Raw genomic sequence first — 15,381 nt, 5'->3', positions numbered from 1 at the left:
TTCCTTAGGAATTCTACCAGACATTTAAAGCAGAGATAATACCTATCCTTCTCAAGCTGTTCCAAAAAATAAAAGGGAAGGAAACCTTCCAGACTCATTCTATGAAGCCAACATTCCTTTGAATCACAAACGAGACAGAGACCCAGTAAAAAAAGAGAACTACAGGCCAATATCCCAGATGAATATGGATGCAAAAATTTTCAACAAGATACTAGCAAATCGAATTCAACAACATACAAAAAGAATTATTCACCATGACCAAGTGGGATTCATTCCTGGGCTGCAGAGCTGGTTCAATATTCACAAATCAATCAATGTGATTAATAAAAGAAAAGATAAGAACCATATGATCCTGTCAATCGATGCAGAAAAAGCATTTGACAAAATTCAGCATCCTTTCTTAATAAAAACCCTCGAGAAAGTCAGGATAGAAGGAACATACTTAAACATCATAAAAGCCATTTATGAAAAGCCCACAGCTAATATCATCCTCAATGGGGAAAAACTGAGAGCTTCCCCCCTGAGATCAGGAACACGAAAAGGATGTTCACTCTCACCGCTGTTGTTTAACATAGTGTTGGAAGTTCTAGCATCATCAATCAGATGACAAAAGGAAATCAAAGGCATCAAAATTGGCAAAGATGAAGTCAAGCTTTCACTTTTTGCAGATGAGATGATATTATACATGGAAAACCCAATAGACTCCATCAAAAGTCTGCTAGAACTGATACATGAATTCAGCAAAGTTGCAGGATACAAAATCAATGTACAGAAATCAGTTGCATTCTTATACACTAATAAGCAACAGAAAGAGAAATAAAGAAACTGATCCCATTCACAATTGCACCAAGAAGCGTAAAATACCTAGGAATAAACCTAACCAAAGATGTAAAAGATCTGTATGCTGAAAACTATAGAAAGCTTATGAAGGAAACTGAAGAAGATACAAAGAAATGGAAAAACATTCCATGCTCATGGATTGGAAGAATAAATATTGTTAAAATGTCAATATCCCCCAAAGCAATCTACACATTCAATGAAATCCCATTCAAAATTGACCAGCATTCTTCTCAAAGCTAGAACAAGCAATCTTAAAATTTTATGGAACAACAAAAGACCCTGAATAGCCAAAGTAATATTGAAGAAGATGACCAAAGTGGGAGGCATCACAATCCCAGACTTTAGCCTCTACTACAAAGCTGTAATCATCAAGACCGCATGGTATTGGTACAAAAACAGACACATAAACCAATGGAATAGAATAGAGACTCCAGAATCGGACCCACAAATGTATGACCAACTAATTTTTAACAGAGCATGAAAGAGCATCTAATGGAAAAAAGACAGTCTCTTAAGCAAATGGTGTTGGGAGAACAGGACAGCAACATGCAGAAGAATGAAACTAGACCACTTTCTTACACCATTCACAAAAATAAACTCAAAATAGATGAGAGACCTAAATGTGAGAAAGGAAACCATCAAAACCCTAGAGAAGAAAGCAGACAACAACCTCTTTGACCTCAGCTGCAGCAATTTCTTACTTGACACATCTCCAAAGGCAAGGGAATTAAAAGCAAAAATGAACTACTGGGACCTCATCAAGATAAAAAGCTTCTGCACGGCAAAGGAAACAATCAACAAAACTAAAAGGCAACGGACAGAATGGGAAAAGATATTTGCAAATGACATATCAGACAAAGGGCTAGTATCCAAAATCTATAAAGAGCTCACCAAACTCCACACCCGAAAAACAAATAATCCAGTGAAGAAATGGGCAGAAGACATGAGTAGACACTTCTCTAAAGAAGACATCCAGATGGCCAACAGGCACATGAAAAGATGCTCAACGTCACTCCTCATCAGGGAAATAGAAATCAAAACCACACTGAGATATCACCTCACGCCAGTCAGAGTGGCCAAAATGAACAAATCAGGAGACTATAGATGCTGGAGAGGATGTGGAGAAATGGGAACCCTCTTGCACTGTTGGTGGGAAGGCAAACTGGTGCAGCCGCTCTGGAAAATAGTGTGGAGGTTCCTCAAAAAATTAAAAATAGAGCTACCCTATGACCCAGCAATAGCACTGCTAGGAATTTATCCCAGGGATACAGGAGTGCTGATGCATAGGAGCACTTGTACCCCAATGTTTATAGCAGCACTTTCAACAATAGCCAAATTATCGAAAGAACCTAAATGTCCATCAACTGATGAATGGATAAAGAAGTTGTGGTTTATATATACAATGGGATACTACTTACCAATGAGAAAGAATGAAATCTGGCCTTTTGTAGCAACGTGGATGGAACTGGAGAGCGTGATGCTAAGTGAAATAAGTCAGGCAGAGAAAGACAGATACCGTATGTTTTCACTCTTATGTGGATCCTGAGAAACTTAACAGAAGACCATGGGGGAGGGGAAGGGGAAAAAAAAGTTACAGAGAGGGTGGGAGGCAAACAATAAGAGACTTAAAAACTGAGTATAAACTGAGGGTTGATGGGGGGTGCGAGGGAGGGGAAAGTGGGTGATGGGCACTGAAGAGGGCATCTTTTGGGATGAGCACTGTGTGTTGTATGGAAACCAATTTGACAATAAATCTCATATTTAAAAAAAAAAGAATGAAAACATCAGTAACCAATACAGTGTACTATTCAAAGAACTGCCCTTCTAGAGGTCAAGGAGGACTTTTAAAATTTATTCACTCAACAAATATCTGTTAGAATCCTATTTTACATAGGGACACAATTTTAGGCTTTAGAGATTCATCCTGGTTGGAGAGAAGATGAACAAAATAAATAGGTCAATATTATAGTATGTTAGATGGCAGGGAGTGTTAAAGAGAAAATTAGAGCAAAATGGTTTGGGCTGTCTACAGTACAACCTCACTTCGAGAAGAAATAGAGCAGCCTGGACCTTGGTATTAGATCAACTTGTGTTCCTGTCTCAGCTCTGCCACTTGCTGTATGACTTGGAGGCAAATCATTTAAATCAGCTTCTTTTGCAAAACAGGGATGTATTAGTATTCGTCTCAGAGAACTGTTGTAGGGATTCAATGAGACAGGGCAAGTGACGCATTTCACACGGTGTTCACAAAACTTGGGGTGTTGTAGTAGTTGTTGCTGTTGGGTTTTAGCAGCAAGGTGTAAATGAATCGATGGTCACCCTAAAACATTGATCGGTTCCTGGTTTCTCGGCCCCCACTAGGAAAATTAATTCAGATGTGTTTCCTTGTTGAAAGCCGACTGTACAATGGTTATTTGTTATGTCCAACTGTACATAGTGACAAACAATTGTAAAGCAACAAATCAACCAAATAGCTGGGGGAAAACAATAACAACACCACTGCGACTGAAAATGGTTACTTCAATAGATATCTACTAAAGTGGACAGAGATTCTATTTAGAGGAAGGCCTTCGGCAAAGCTGGAATTGAGAGCTATGTTGATATATGACTTACTGCCAGAAATAGTCTGCATCAGTAAGGATGCATTACTTGCTAAAGTATATATTTTTCTATTTTGATGACAATTATTTGTGGGTGGAAAATACACCAAAAATATGTGTTTGATCTAGGGGGGAAAATGAGTTTTAATTTCAAACATATAAGCAAATTTGTTTTGAATCTCAGTGAAAACAAATTTGTTTTGGAGTCAACACTTAATATTCTATATTATAGCCTAAAGTCTGGTTTTTTTTACCCAAATAATATACCTACTAAAATGGAAGTACAGAGCAGAGACATTGACATACTCTTTGCTCCACACTGAGCAAGTACATGATCCAAAAATAGTGCTGAGTCCTGAGCTTCCATAAATCTTTCACATATTTGCAATGGTGCTAAAATGTTTTTCAAGAGGATTTAAAAAGTAAAGTGAGGGAGGGAGAAAAAGAAAGGGGCTTAGGCATTAGATACCAGTTCCAGCCAAATGGCCCCTCTTCACCAATGCCATATATATACATAATGTGGGGGTTATGGGTACCAACCCCCAACACAGTTGAAAATCCACATATAACTTTGGGAGTGTCTGGATAGCTCAGTTGGTTAAGCATCTTTCTCTTGGTTTAGGCTCAGGTCATGATCTCACAGTTCATGAATTCGAGCCCCGCGTTGGGCACTGTGCTGACAGCGTGGAGCCTGCTTAGGATTCTCTTTCTTCCTCTCTCTCTGCTGCTTCCCAGCTCACACGCTCTCACTCTCTCTCTCAAAGTAAATAAATAAACTAAAAACTTATTTAGGGGAGCCTGGGTGGCTCAGTTGGTTAAGTGCCAACTTTGGCTCAAGTCATGATCTCATGGTTTGTGGGTTTGAGCCCCATGTGGGAATCTTTGCTGACAGCTCAGAGCCTGGAGACTGCTTCGGATTCTGTTTCTCCATCTCTCTATGCCCTCTCCTCTTCATGCTCTGTCTCTCTCTCTCTTTCAAAAATAAATAAACATTTTTTAAAAATTAATAAAAAATTATTAAAAAAAGAAAATCTACATATACATGTTCATTTCTCTAAAACTTCAGTACTAATAGCTGGCTGTTGACCAGAAGACTTACTGTAAACATAAACAGTTGATCAATATATATTTTGCATGTTAATATGTATTATATACTGTACTACCACAATAAAGTAAGCTAGAGAAAAGAAAATGTTATTAAGCAAATCATAAGGAAGAGAAAATCCATTTAAAGCACTAGACTGTATCTGTCAAAAAACATCCTCATATAATTGGACCCACACAGCTCAGACCCATGTTGTTTAAGTGTCAACTGTATATTACAAGGTCAGATTACATCTTAATGACTGCGTTCTAGAAGCAAACAGGTAGAACCAAAGCAAAGAAAGACATTTGTTCTTTAACATGTCCTTCAGGGGACATAACCATTTCACTGTTTCTGTACCATGTAGATCTTCTGTTTTTCTGAGACACGTGTGGCAATGTGTCTTCCAACAGAATCCTAATTTCCCTTGCTGTGCCTTCCCAGAAACCCATATAGGAATAGTTGGAGGGCAATAATACTTAGGAGAAAAAGAGTATATGCTTTGTGTTTTTGTTGCTTTCATTCTTTGTTAAGCTTCTGTCTATACCATAGTGTTTCTGTACCCCTATTGTTTTCCCCACTCTTAGAATCTACAAAGTCTTTTTCAAGAAACTCTTCTTCTAACTGTCTATTCCCTTATTATGGTCCTCTCCAACCCTGGGCTTTTTTTCTCTCCATATTCACCGATGTACATGACTCCCAACTCTGGCTCTAGCAGAAATCTCCCTGAAACAACAGTCCTATTTCTCTAACTACCAGCTCTACACCACCCAGTGAGTGGTCCTCAGTCACCTCAAAATGAAGCTTATTCCAATTTTAACCTATTATTATTTCCCCCAAACTGTTCCCCTTTTCTTCTATCTCCCCAGTCATGGAAGCTTGACATTTTTGAGTTAGCCATTTTTGTGTCTTACCTTTACCTCCCTGTGCCGTAGTCACCCAGTATTCAAGTCCTCTAGTCTTAGTTCCTACTGTTGATCACATGACTTAGGGGACCTGCCCTCTTCCCTCTCTCACGTCTCATTGAAAAAAATTCATCCCTACACATGTTGGCTTCACATGTTGACATTGTTGATACCTCTGATATGTACTCCTTATACCCACTTTCTTATTATGCCAACACTGTAGTATAGGTTCTCATCACCTTAAGACAATGTGGTCACTTTGGGGAGCTTGTTGTGTCTTTTCTGAGTTGCACATGTTGCCTGTTCACTCTCTCTGAAGTTGAGCTGGAATGACTGCTCAAGTGACGTCATCATGCTTAGTCTTATATCTTACAATCAAATACTAAATAACTGAAGAGAAATGCCACATCCACAATATTAATTGAATAAGAGAATGATTCATATGATCTAACAATGATAAAACACAAAATGGTTAACAAACTATAGAACCATAATGAAATAAATAAAAACTAAAGGACAAAGGGAAACAAAAAGGAAGAAACATCCTCAATTTTATAACTACACTTAAAACACTGATATTGATCTCATCCTCACATGTCATTTAGAGCTATTTTAAAATAACAGCTAAATCTGCTAATAACAGCAGCTAATCTGTTATTAAATAAAATAAAATAACAGCTAATCTAATAAAATAAATAGAATAATAAAATAAGCTATATAATAAAATAAAAAGCTAATAAAATAACAGCTAAATCTGATAATTCTTGATTGATTTTGACTTTCTACTTTGTTCTTATTTTGCTATCTGGATTTCAGGACGGCAATCACCACTTAATGGAGAGTCCAAAAATAAGCTCAGTCTAAACACTCCCTTCTGTAGCTCTTCCTGATAAAGCAGATCTTCCTTTGAGTTACTCTGTAAAGCAGGTCTGTACAGCGAGTCTTAAGCCAGGAAAAAAAAACAGCCTTCTTACTTTCTGTCAGAAGTAAATCTCCCTGAACTGCCTTAAGGTAGTTTTGTGAAAGGCCAAACTTGAAGTACATTACCCAACGAATAGCCAAAACAGATGCACCAACACCGGTGCCCCCACAATTAGAATAAAAAGCTTCCGAAAAAAAATCAATACTGAATTTTCTTTAAAAAGAATCGAAGTAGTCATCATGGAAGAAAAACCCAAAACTTGCTTGAACTTCATTATACTTATTTTACAGTTTAGTGGTACTTCTTTATTTTAAATTGTGTATGGGGGTGAATATGATCATCTTTTTGGCATTCCACTTAAAGCCTACAAAGGTCTTTATCTGACTTCTGGACAAAAAAAAAAAAATTTTTTTTAAATAAAAGGCCAGTATGTTCACAAAAATTTAATCAGTTTACTCTTAAAAAGAAATATCTTCGGGGCGCCAGGGTGGTTTAGTCAGTTAAGCGTCCGACTTCAGCTCAGGTCACGATCGCATGATTCATGAGTTCGAGCCCCACATCAGGCTCTGTGCTGACAGCTCAGAGCCTGGAGCCTGCTTCCAATTCTGTGTCTCCCTCTCTCTCTGCCCCTCCCCCACTCACACTCTGTCTCTCTCTTTCTAAAAAGTAAACATTAAAAAAAATTTTTAAAAAGAATGAGAAACATTTATTACATTATAAACCACTGAAAATTAAGGGTTAATCTGTCATAGCAGTGGCACTTTAAATAATACCAAGGCCCTTATAACTCTGTCCATGATCTGTTCCTGCACTTAACTTCCTACAGCCCCTCAACATGAACAGTATCTTTACTGTTCTGACATACTACACTTATTTTCACCTCCTGAACTTCACTCATGCTGTTTTTTCTTCTTTGAATTACTCACCCATTCTTCCTCCACCTCCACAAATTATACTTCTTTTTTTTAAGTAGGCTTCATGCCCAGTGCAGAACCCAACACAGGGCTTGAACTCATGACCCTGAGATCAAGACCTGAACTGAGATCAAGAATCAGACGCTTAACCGACTGAGCCACCCAGGCACCCCAAATTATACTTATTTGTAATGACCAAACTTAAATCCTAACTTTTTCATAACTACTCCAATCATTCCACAACTGTGATTTCACCTTTGCCAATCCCATGAAGCATTTAACCATTCATCTAAGCACTAGTGCCCACATTATTACAAGCATGTCATATGCATTATCTCATTTAATCCTAACATTCCGACAAGATACATGCTATAATTAGCCACATTTCAAGACTGAATCTTGGAGTGGTTAAATAACTTGCTGAATTAAGGTCACAGAGCTGGTAAGTGCAAAATGGTATTTATCTGCAGTAATAGTAATAACAATAGCAGCAACTAACCTTAAGGAATAAACTATGAGTTTGGACTGTACATTAAGGATATTATCTTATTGTCTTAAATGGAAGTAGAATTGCTATCATTGCACACTCATGTTAGAGATGAGGAATGGAGGCCCGGTGACATTATGACATCTCAAATCAGTGACACATCTTGGTTCAAGGCAAAGTCTGACTGACTCTGGAGCCCGTATTCTTCACCAGTACATAAAACTAACAGATGGAGGGCCTTTGACAAAATCCAGCACCCTTTCTTAATAAAAACCCTTGAGAAAGTCGGGATAGAAGGAACATACTTAAAGATCATAAAAGCCATTTATGAAAAGCCCACAGCTAACATCATCCTCAACGGGGAAAAACTGAGAGCTTTTTCCCTGAGATCAGGAACACGACAGGGATGCCCACTCTCACCGTTGTTGTTTAATATAGTGCTGGAAGTTCTAGCATCAGCAATCAGACAACAAAAGGAAATCAAAGGCATCAAAATTGGCAAAGATGAAGTCAAGCTTTCGCTTTTTGCAGATGACATGATATTATACATGGAAAATCCGATAGACTCCACCAAAAGTCTGCTAGAACTGATACATGAATTCAGCAAAGTTGCAGGATACAAAATCAATGTACAGAAATCAGTTGCATTCTTATACACTAACAACGAAGCAACAGAAAGACAAATAAAGAAACTGATCCCATTCACAATTGCACCAAGAAGCATAAAATACCTAGGAATAAATCTAACCAAAGATGTAAAGGATCTGTATGCTGAAAACTATAGAAAACTTATGAAGGTAATTGAAGAAGATTTAAAGAAATGGAAAGACATTCCCTGCTCATGGATTGGAAAAATAAATATTGTCAAAATGTCAATACTACCCAAAGCTATCTACACATTCAATGCAATCCCAATCAAAATTGCACCAGCATTCTTCTCGAAACTAGAACAAGCAATCCTAAAATTCATATGGAACCACAAAAGGCCCCGAATAGCCAAAGGAATTTTGAAGAAGAAGACCAAAGCAGGAGGCATCACAATCCCAGACTTCAGCCTCTACTACAAAGCTGTCATCATCAAGACAGCATGGTATTGGCACAAAAACAGACACACAGACCACTGGAATAGAATAGAAACCCCAGAACTAGACCCACAAACGTATGGCCAACTCATCTTTGACAAAGCAGGAAAGAACATCCAATGGAAAAAAGACAGCCTCTTTAACAAATGGTGCTGGGAGAACTGGACAGCAACATGCAGAAGGTTGAAACTAGACCACTTTCTCACACCATTTACAAAAATAAACTCAAAATGGATAAAGGACCTAAATGTGAGACAGGAAACCATCAAAACCTTAGAGGAGAAAGCAGGAAAAGACCTCTCTGACCTCAGCCGTAGCAATCTCTTACTCGACACATCCCCAAAGGCAAGGGAATTAAAAGCAAAAGTGAATTACTGGGACCTTATGAAGATAAAAAGCTTCTGCACAGCAAAGGAAACAACCAACAAAACTAAAAGGCAACCAACGGAATGGGAAAAGATATTTGCAAATGACATATCGGACAAAGGGCTAGTATCTAAAATCTATAAAGAGCTCACCAAACTCCACACCCGAAAAACAAATAACCCAGTGAAGAAATGGGCAGAAAACATGAATAGACACTTCTCTAAAGAAGACATCCGGATGGCCAACAGGCACATGAAAAGATGTTCAGCGTCGCTCCTTATCAGGGAAATACAAATCAAAACCACACTCAGGTATCACCTCACGCCAGTCAGAGTGGCCAAAATGAACAAATCAGGAGACTATAGATGCTGGAGAGGATGTGGAGAAACGGGAACCCTCTTGCACTGTTGGTGGGAATGCAAATTGGTGCAGCCGCTCTGGAAAGCAGTGTGGAGGTTCCTCAGAAAATTAAAAATAGACCTACCCTATGACCCAGCAATAGCACTGCTAGGAATTTACCCAAGGGATACAGGAGTACTGATGCATAGGGGCACTTGTACCCCAATGTTCATAGCAGCACTCTCAACAATAGCCAAATTATGGAAAGAGCCTAAATGTCCATCAACTGATGAATGGATAAAGAAGTTGTGGTTTATATACACAATGGAATACTACGTGGCAATGAGAAAAAATGAAATATGGCCTTTTGTAGCAACGTGGATGGAACTGGAGAGTGTGATGCTAAGTGAAATAAGCCATACAGAGAAAGACAGATACCATATGGTTTCACTCTTATGTGGATCCTGAGAAACTTAACAGGAACCCATGGGGGAGGGGAAGGAAAAAAAAAAAAAAGAGGTTAGAGTGGGAGAGAGCCAAAGCATAAGAGACTGTTAAAAACTGAGAACAAACTGAGGGTTGATGGGGGGTGGGAGGGAGGGGAGGGTGGGTGATGGGTATTGAGGAGGGCACCTTTTGGGATGAGCACTGGGTGTTGTATGGAAACCAATTTGTCAATAAATTTCATATATAAAAAAAAACAAAAACTAACAGATGGAGGAAAGAGAAGCAAGGATACTGTGGGTAGAAGTGTTGGCATGTAAGGAAGGACAGAAGTAAACACAGCATCATATCGAAAAGCAATAGCAGTAAGGTAGCAGACGAGGAAGCTATGGGTCCACATTCCCCAGAGAAACATTTGAAACACAACTGGAGGCTGGCTAAAATAATGTTATAGGAGCTCTGAAAAATAGTCAAAGGTCTGCAGTAACCAAGGGAACAATTTTTAAAAAGCCACATTCAAAGCAATAGGAAATTTTATGACATTTTTATTTACCCTTGCCTCACTCCGTCCCCCATGCAGCATGGCAAGATATGAAGGAAATGCTGGCCCAGTTCCTCATTCCCTTTCTCGAACTAGAGAGAATAGAGCACACCTTATTTGAAACATTCTGCCCTATCTGAGCGATACCTGAGTGATGTCTCTCTGTTTCACCTACCTCAGATCTCAGAACGGGAAAAGCCATGGAAATGCGGGAGGACTACAGGTCTTCTAACACCTGGGGCAAGAGAATATGGGTGGAAGAATATAATGGAATGTAATGGAACATGAGAAGAAGGTGGGGTGACTCTGAGAAATTAAGTCTTTTAAATACATCCATGTAGGGGTGCCTGGGTGGCTCAGTCAGTTGAGTGTCTCACTTTGACTCAGGTCATGATCTCACGGTTTGTGAGTTCAAGCCCCAAGTCGGGCTCTGTGCTGGCAGCACAGAACCTGCTTTGGATCCTCTGGCCCCCTCTCTCTCTGCCCCTCCCCTGCTTGTGCTCTCTCTGTGTCTCTCTCAAAATAAATATATATACTTAAACAATAAACAAAAACAAAAACAAAAACATTCACGTATATGGAGGAATTGTAGAAAGCACCCAAACAGGGCCAGACGAGATGCATGGTCACAAAAGACCACACAAGACCTTAAGGGTTCACGCTGGGCTGATCCAAAGATTCACAACATGTCCTTGTAATTAGTGAAGGTCTGTCTTAATGCAGAACCAATTTCACAAAGACTGGTAGAAGTGTGTGTTTATTCAAATGCTCAATATTCAACAGAAATATCACAAGAAACAGGAAAACATGCCCCAATCATAGGAAGAAAGTAAAATGGCAGAAACTATCCCTGAAGAAACACAGGCACTGAATATACCAGACAAAGATTTTTCGACAACTGTCCTAAATATGCCCAAAGATTTAAAGGGAAACACAACCAGCTCTTCCCTTTTGCGGCCATCGCTGGAGCTGCAGCGGCCAACATGAAGTTCAATCCGTTTGTGACCTCCGATCGGAGCAAGAACCGTAAAAGGCATTTCAATGCACCTTCGCACATTCGCAGGAAGATTATGTCCTCCCCTCTTTCCAAAGAGCTACGACAGAAGTACAACGTTCGATCCATGCCCATCCGGAAGGACGACGAAGTACAGGTTGTGCGAGGACACTACAAAGGTCAGCAGATTGGCAAAGTAGTCCAGGTTTACAGGAAGAAATACGTCATCTACATTGAACGAGTGCAGCGAGAGAAGGCCAATGGCACAACTGTCCACGTGGGCATCCACCCCAGCAAGGTGGTTATCACTAGACTAAAACTGGACAAAGACCGCAAAAAGATCCTTGAACGCAAAGCCAAATCTCGCCAAGTAGGAAAGGAAAAGGGCAAATATAAGGAAGAAACAATTGAGAAGATGCAGGAATAAAGTAATCTTATATTCAACTTTAAATAAAAACTGTTAAAATGATAAAAAAAAAAAGGAAACACAACCAGTAAAACAATATATGAACAAAATGAAAATAACAACAAAGAGATAGAAATTATTCAAAGGAAATGAACTGAAATCTGAGGCTGAAAAATACAATAACTGAATTGAAAAATTCACTGTGGGGATTCAGCAGCCAACTCAAGCAGGAAAAAGAAGAATCAGTGAACTTAAATACTGAATATTTAAAACTATGAAGTCTGAGAAGAAAAAAAATAATGAAGAAAAGTGAATAGAACCTAACTAAGGACATGATCAAGGTAACCACTCTATGTGTTATGGAAGTCGAAGAAAAAGAAGACAGAGAAAAAGGGGCATGAGATTATTGAAACAAATAAAGGCCAAGAACTTCCCAAATTTGGGCAAAGATACAGATATACAAGTACAAGGTCAATGAACTCCAACTAGGCTAAACCCAAAGAGAGTACCACGACACATTGTGACAAATTGTCAAAAGCCAAAAACAGAGAATCTTGGAAGCAGTGAGAGAAAAGTGACTTGTCACATATGAGAGATCCTCAATCAGATTATCAGTGGATTGTTGAGCAGAAAACTTGGAGAGAGAAGGCATGATATATTTAAAGGGTTGAAAGAAAAAAAAAAAAACATCGAATGAGAATTCCATGCTCAGCAAAACTGTTCTTTAAGAATGAAGGAAAAATGAAGACATTTCCAGATAAACAAAAGCCGAGGGAGTTCACCGCCACTAGACTTATCCTACAAAAAATGCTAAGCGACATTCTTCAAATTGAAATGAAAGAACACTAAACAATAACTCAAATCATATGGAAATATGATCTTTCATAAATGATAAATACATGGACAGATATAATATCAGTATTTTTGTAATTTTGGTTTGTAGCTCTACTTTATATTTTCCATAGGTTTTACAAGACAAATGCTTTAAAAAATAATAAATCTGTGTTAATGGGTACACAATGTATAAAAATGTAATTTTTCGGCATATTAAAATTTATTATTGTCATGTTTTCACCATCAAAACTTATGATCTTGGTATTTCCTTCTTGCCTTTGTATAAGGCCAAAAGCGAGACACTGGCTACTCTGACAACCTTAAAGCAACCTCCAGGAATGTCACAGACAGCACGACCTTTGCAACCGAATCCAGCAACCAGAACCTCATCGTTGGTGGCTACAGAGCTTCCTGGCAGTAGGAAGACCATGACACTTGTCCATCTTGCTGCTACTCGGGACTTGAGCAAAAGAGCTCAAGATGTAATTTTTTATTTCATTAACATAAAGTGGACAGTGACAGAGCTGTAACATAACATAGTTTTTCTATGTAAGTGAAGTTGGTAACAATTTAAAGTCAATTCCTATAAGTTTAGGGTGCTATATGTAAAATCCCTGTGGGTGCCACAAAGAATCTATCTGTAGTATCTAAAGAAAAGGAAATGAAAAAGGAATCAAAATGTGACATTACAGAAAGATCCAGCCAAACACAAAAGAAGGCAGTAATGAAAGAAATGAGGGACAAAAGAAAGATATAAGACATACAGAAAACAAATAGCAAAATGGCAAAAGTAAGCTTCATTCTCAGTAATTACTTTAAACCCTTAGAATGGTAAAATTTATATCATGTATATTTTGCCACAATAAAAAAAACTAGGGGGAAAATTACATCCAGGAGAGAATGGCTAGCTGAGCTGAAGTGGTCAGTACGGGAGTGATAGGAGTCAAAGTTCATAAAATAGCACAAGTGATAAAAATATAACATACGATCACATTGGCGGAGGCCTCTGGAGAAGTGGGGAGGAACTTGGATTTTTATTGGAGGTAAATAGGAGTCAACTACAAGTTCTTAAGCAGGGACTAAACCTGACAGAATCAGTGTTTCATGAAAACTTTTCTGAATGAGTTCTGAATATGGAGATAGTGTAGCCGAGGCCTAGTGAGAAGTGCTATAGTCATGGAGTTGAAGTCACGAGAGCAAATGAATCCCCAAGTAAGTAAAGACAGAGGAAGAAAGGTTACAATCAATTTATCTTCCTCTCCAACCAAGCATGCTCCCACTTTAGAGACTTGCTGTTACTTCAGGCTAAAATTCTTTTCCTCTGCCCCCAGAGATCTACATGGTTCACACCATTATGTAACTTGGGCATCTGAACAAGCATCACCTTATGAGTAAAGACTTCCTTGAGTACCTCAGCTAACATATCATTTGTCCGGCCTCCATAATTTGCTATCACCATTATTTTCTTTAAATGGCCCAGGAAAAAGACCGTTCACAGTGAGTCAGCTCTAAGTCCGTTCACAAGCCCTGAAGGTGGAGATTTCCAGAAAGGTGTTAGGCAAGTCAAATAATGACAATTACAGTTTTCTGAAAATGGGCTTTTTGAGGGAGCTCAGAGCCTATTTTGCCTCCTTCAGTGGCTGCCAGTTACTGGTTCTCACAATTACCATAGTTGTGAAGCTGTTACATTTTAAGGCCACCACTGAGCTGGGGAGAGGGCAATGGGAACAGAGAAAGTTAAAATACCACAAAGCTCATTGCTTTTGTTGAGATTCAGCCATTTTTCTTGAATAAATAGTTCTTGGATTGTTGAATGACTTTGGTTAATTCTCAGAGTTCTGAAAAAGCTCATTTTGACAATGATTCCTGTGTTCTTGTTAACGTTATTGAGATTTTTTTTTTGAAGTCCTTACTCTGGCAATCCAGAAATACTTTCTTATAACTCTGTTTTAATCCTAAACTGTTATTCTAAACAAGATCTAAGCATCACCAAACACATTATTTATACGGAGCACTCACAACCACATATATCGCATTAAGAGCTGTGTGTGTGTGTGTGTGTGTGTGTGTGTGCACGCACACGCACGTACACACACAAAGAGTTTTCACTCCATTCTATCAAGAGCCAAGTAAATTGGGGTAAAAGATGAAGATACTTGAAAATTCAGTTGCCTTTCTCCCTGTGAATACCTCGAATATCCCATGCAGGGGGATAGTTAACCAAACCACTGAAACCAGTCCTTGTTCATGTGCCTCAGGGCTTAAAGAAATCATGATTGGTTTAATGAAAACAGAAAGTGGACTAAAGAGAACCATAAGCTGCTGCTAGGAAAAGGCATTTAATCTAATAAAATTCCTGTTTCTTTTTATGTTTATTTTTCATAGCTGCTATGTTTGACATGACTTTGTAGAACATAGTTTCAAGCAATGTAAACATGCAACTACTCTTCCGACTGTAGTACAATTGCTTCCAATGCCTGCTTAAGTTATGTGAATAGTGTTTTTCTCCTGGCTTGAGTAGAATGCTTATTTCAATTATTATTTTTTGAGTGAAAGAGAGAGAGAGACAGAGACAGAGACAAAGAGCATGCTCACAAGCAGAGGAGGGGCTAAGGGAGAGAGT

At 38.6% G+C, this 15,381-nt stretch overlaps 1 protein-coding gene across 1 annotated transcript; it reads left to right on the top strand.

Annotated features, from left to right (window-relative positions):
* The first annotated feature begins 11,470 nt into the window (after positions 1–11,470).
* Positions 11,471–11,999, top strand: LOC124513861 (60S ribosomal protein L26). Its single transcript, XM_047081851.1, has one exon. It carries the CDS (start codon positions 11,508–11,510, stop codon positions 11,943–11,945), a length of 438 nt encoding a protein of 145 aa, XP_046937807.1. The 5' UTR covers positions 11,471–11,507; the 3' UTR covers positions 11,946–11,999.
* The last annotated feature ends 3,382 nt before the right edge of the window (positions 12,000–15,381 follow it).

This window comes from Lynx rufus, unplaced genomic scaffold (assembly GCF_022079265.1).
Source record: "Lynx rufus isolate CCGP_SWC_20201006 ecotype Redwood Valley unplaced genomic scaffold, mLynRuf1.p SCAF_19, whole genome shotgun sequence".
Classification (NCBI taxonomy): Eukaryota; Metazoa; Chordata; class Mammalia; order Carnivora; family Felidae; genus Lynx; species Lynx rufus.
This window is presented reverse-complemented; position numbering and strand designations above follow the sequence as displayed.

Coding starts and splice junctions, on each gene's coding strand:
- LOC124513861 (XM_047081851.1), top strand. CDS start 11,508: ATGAAGTTCAATCCGTTTGTGACCTCCGATCGGAGCAAGAACCGTAAA.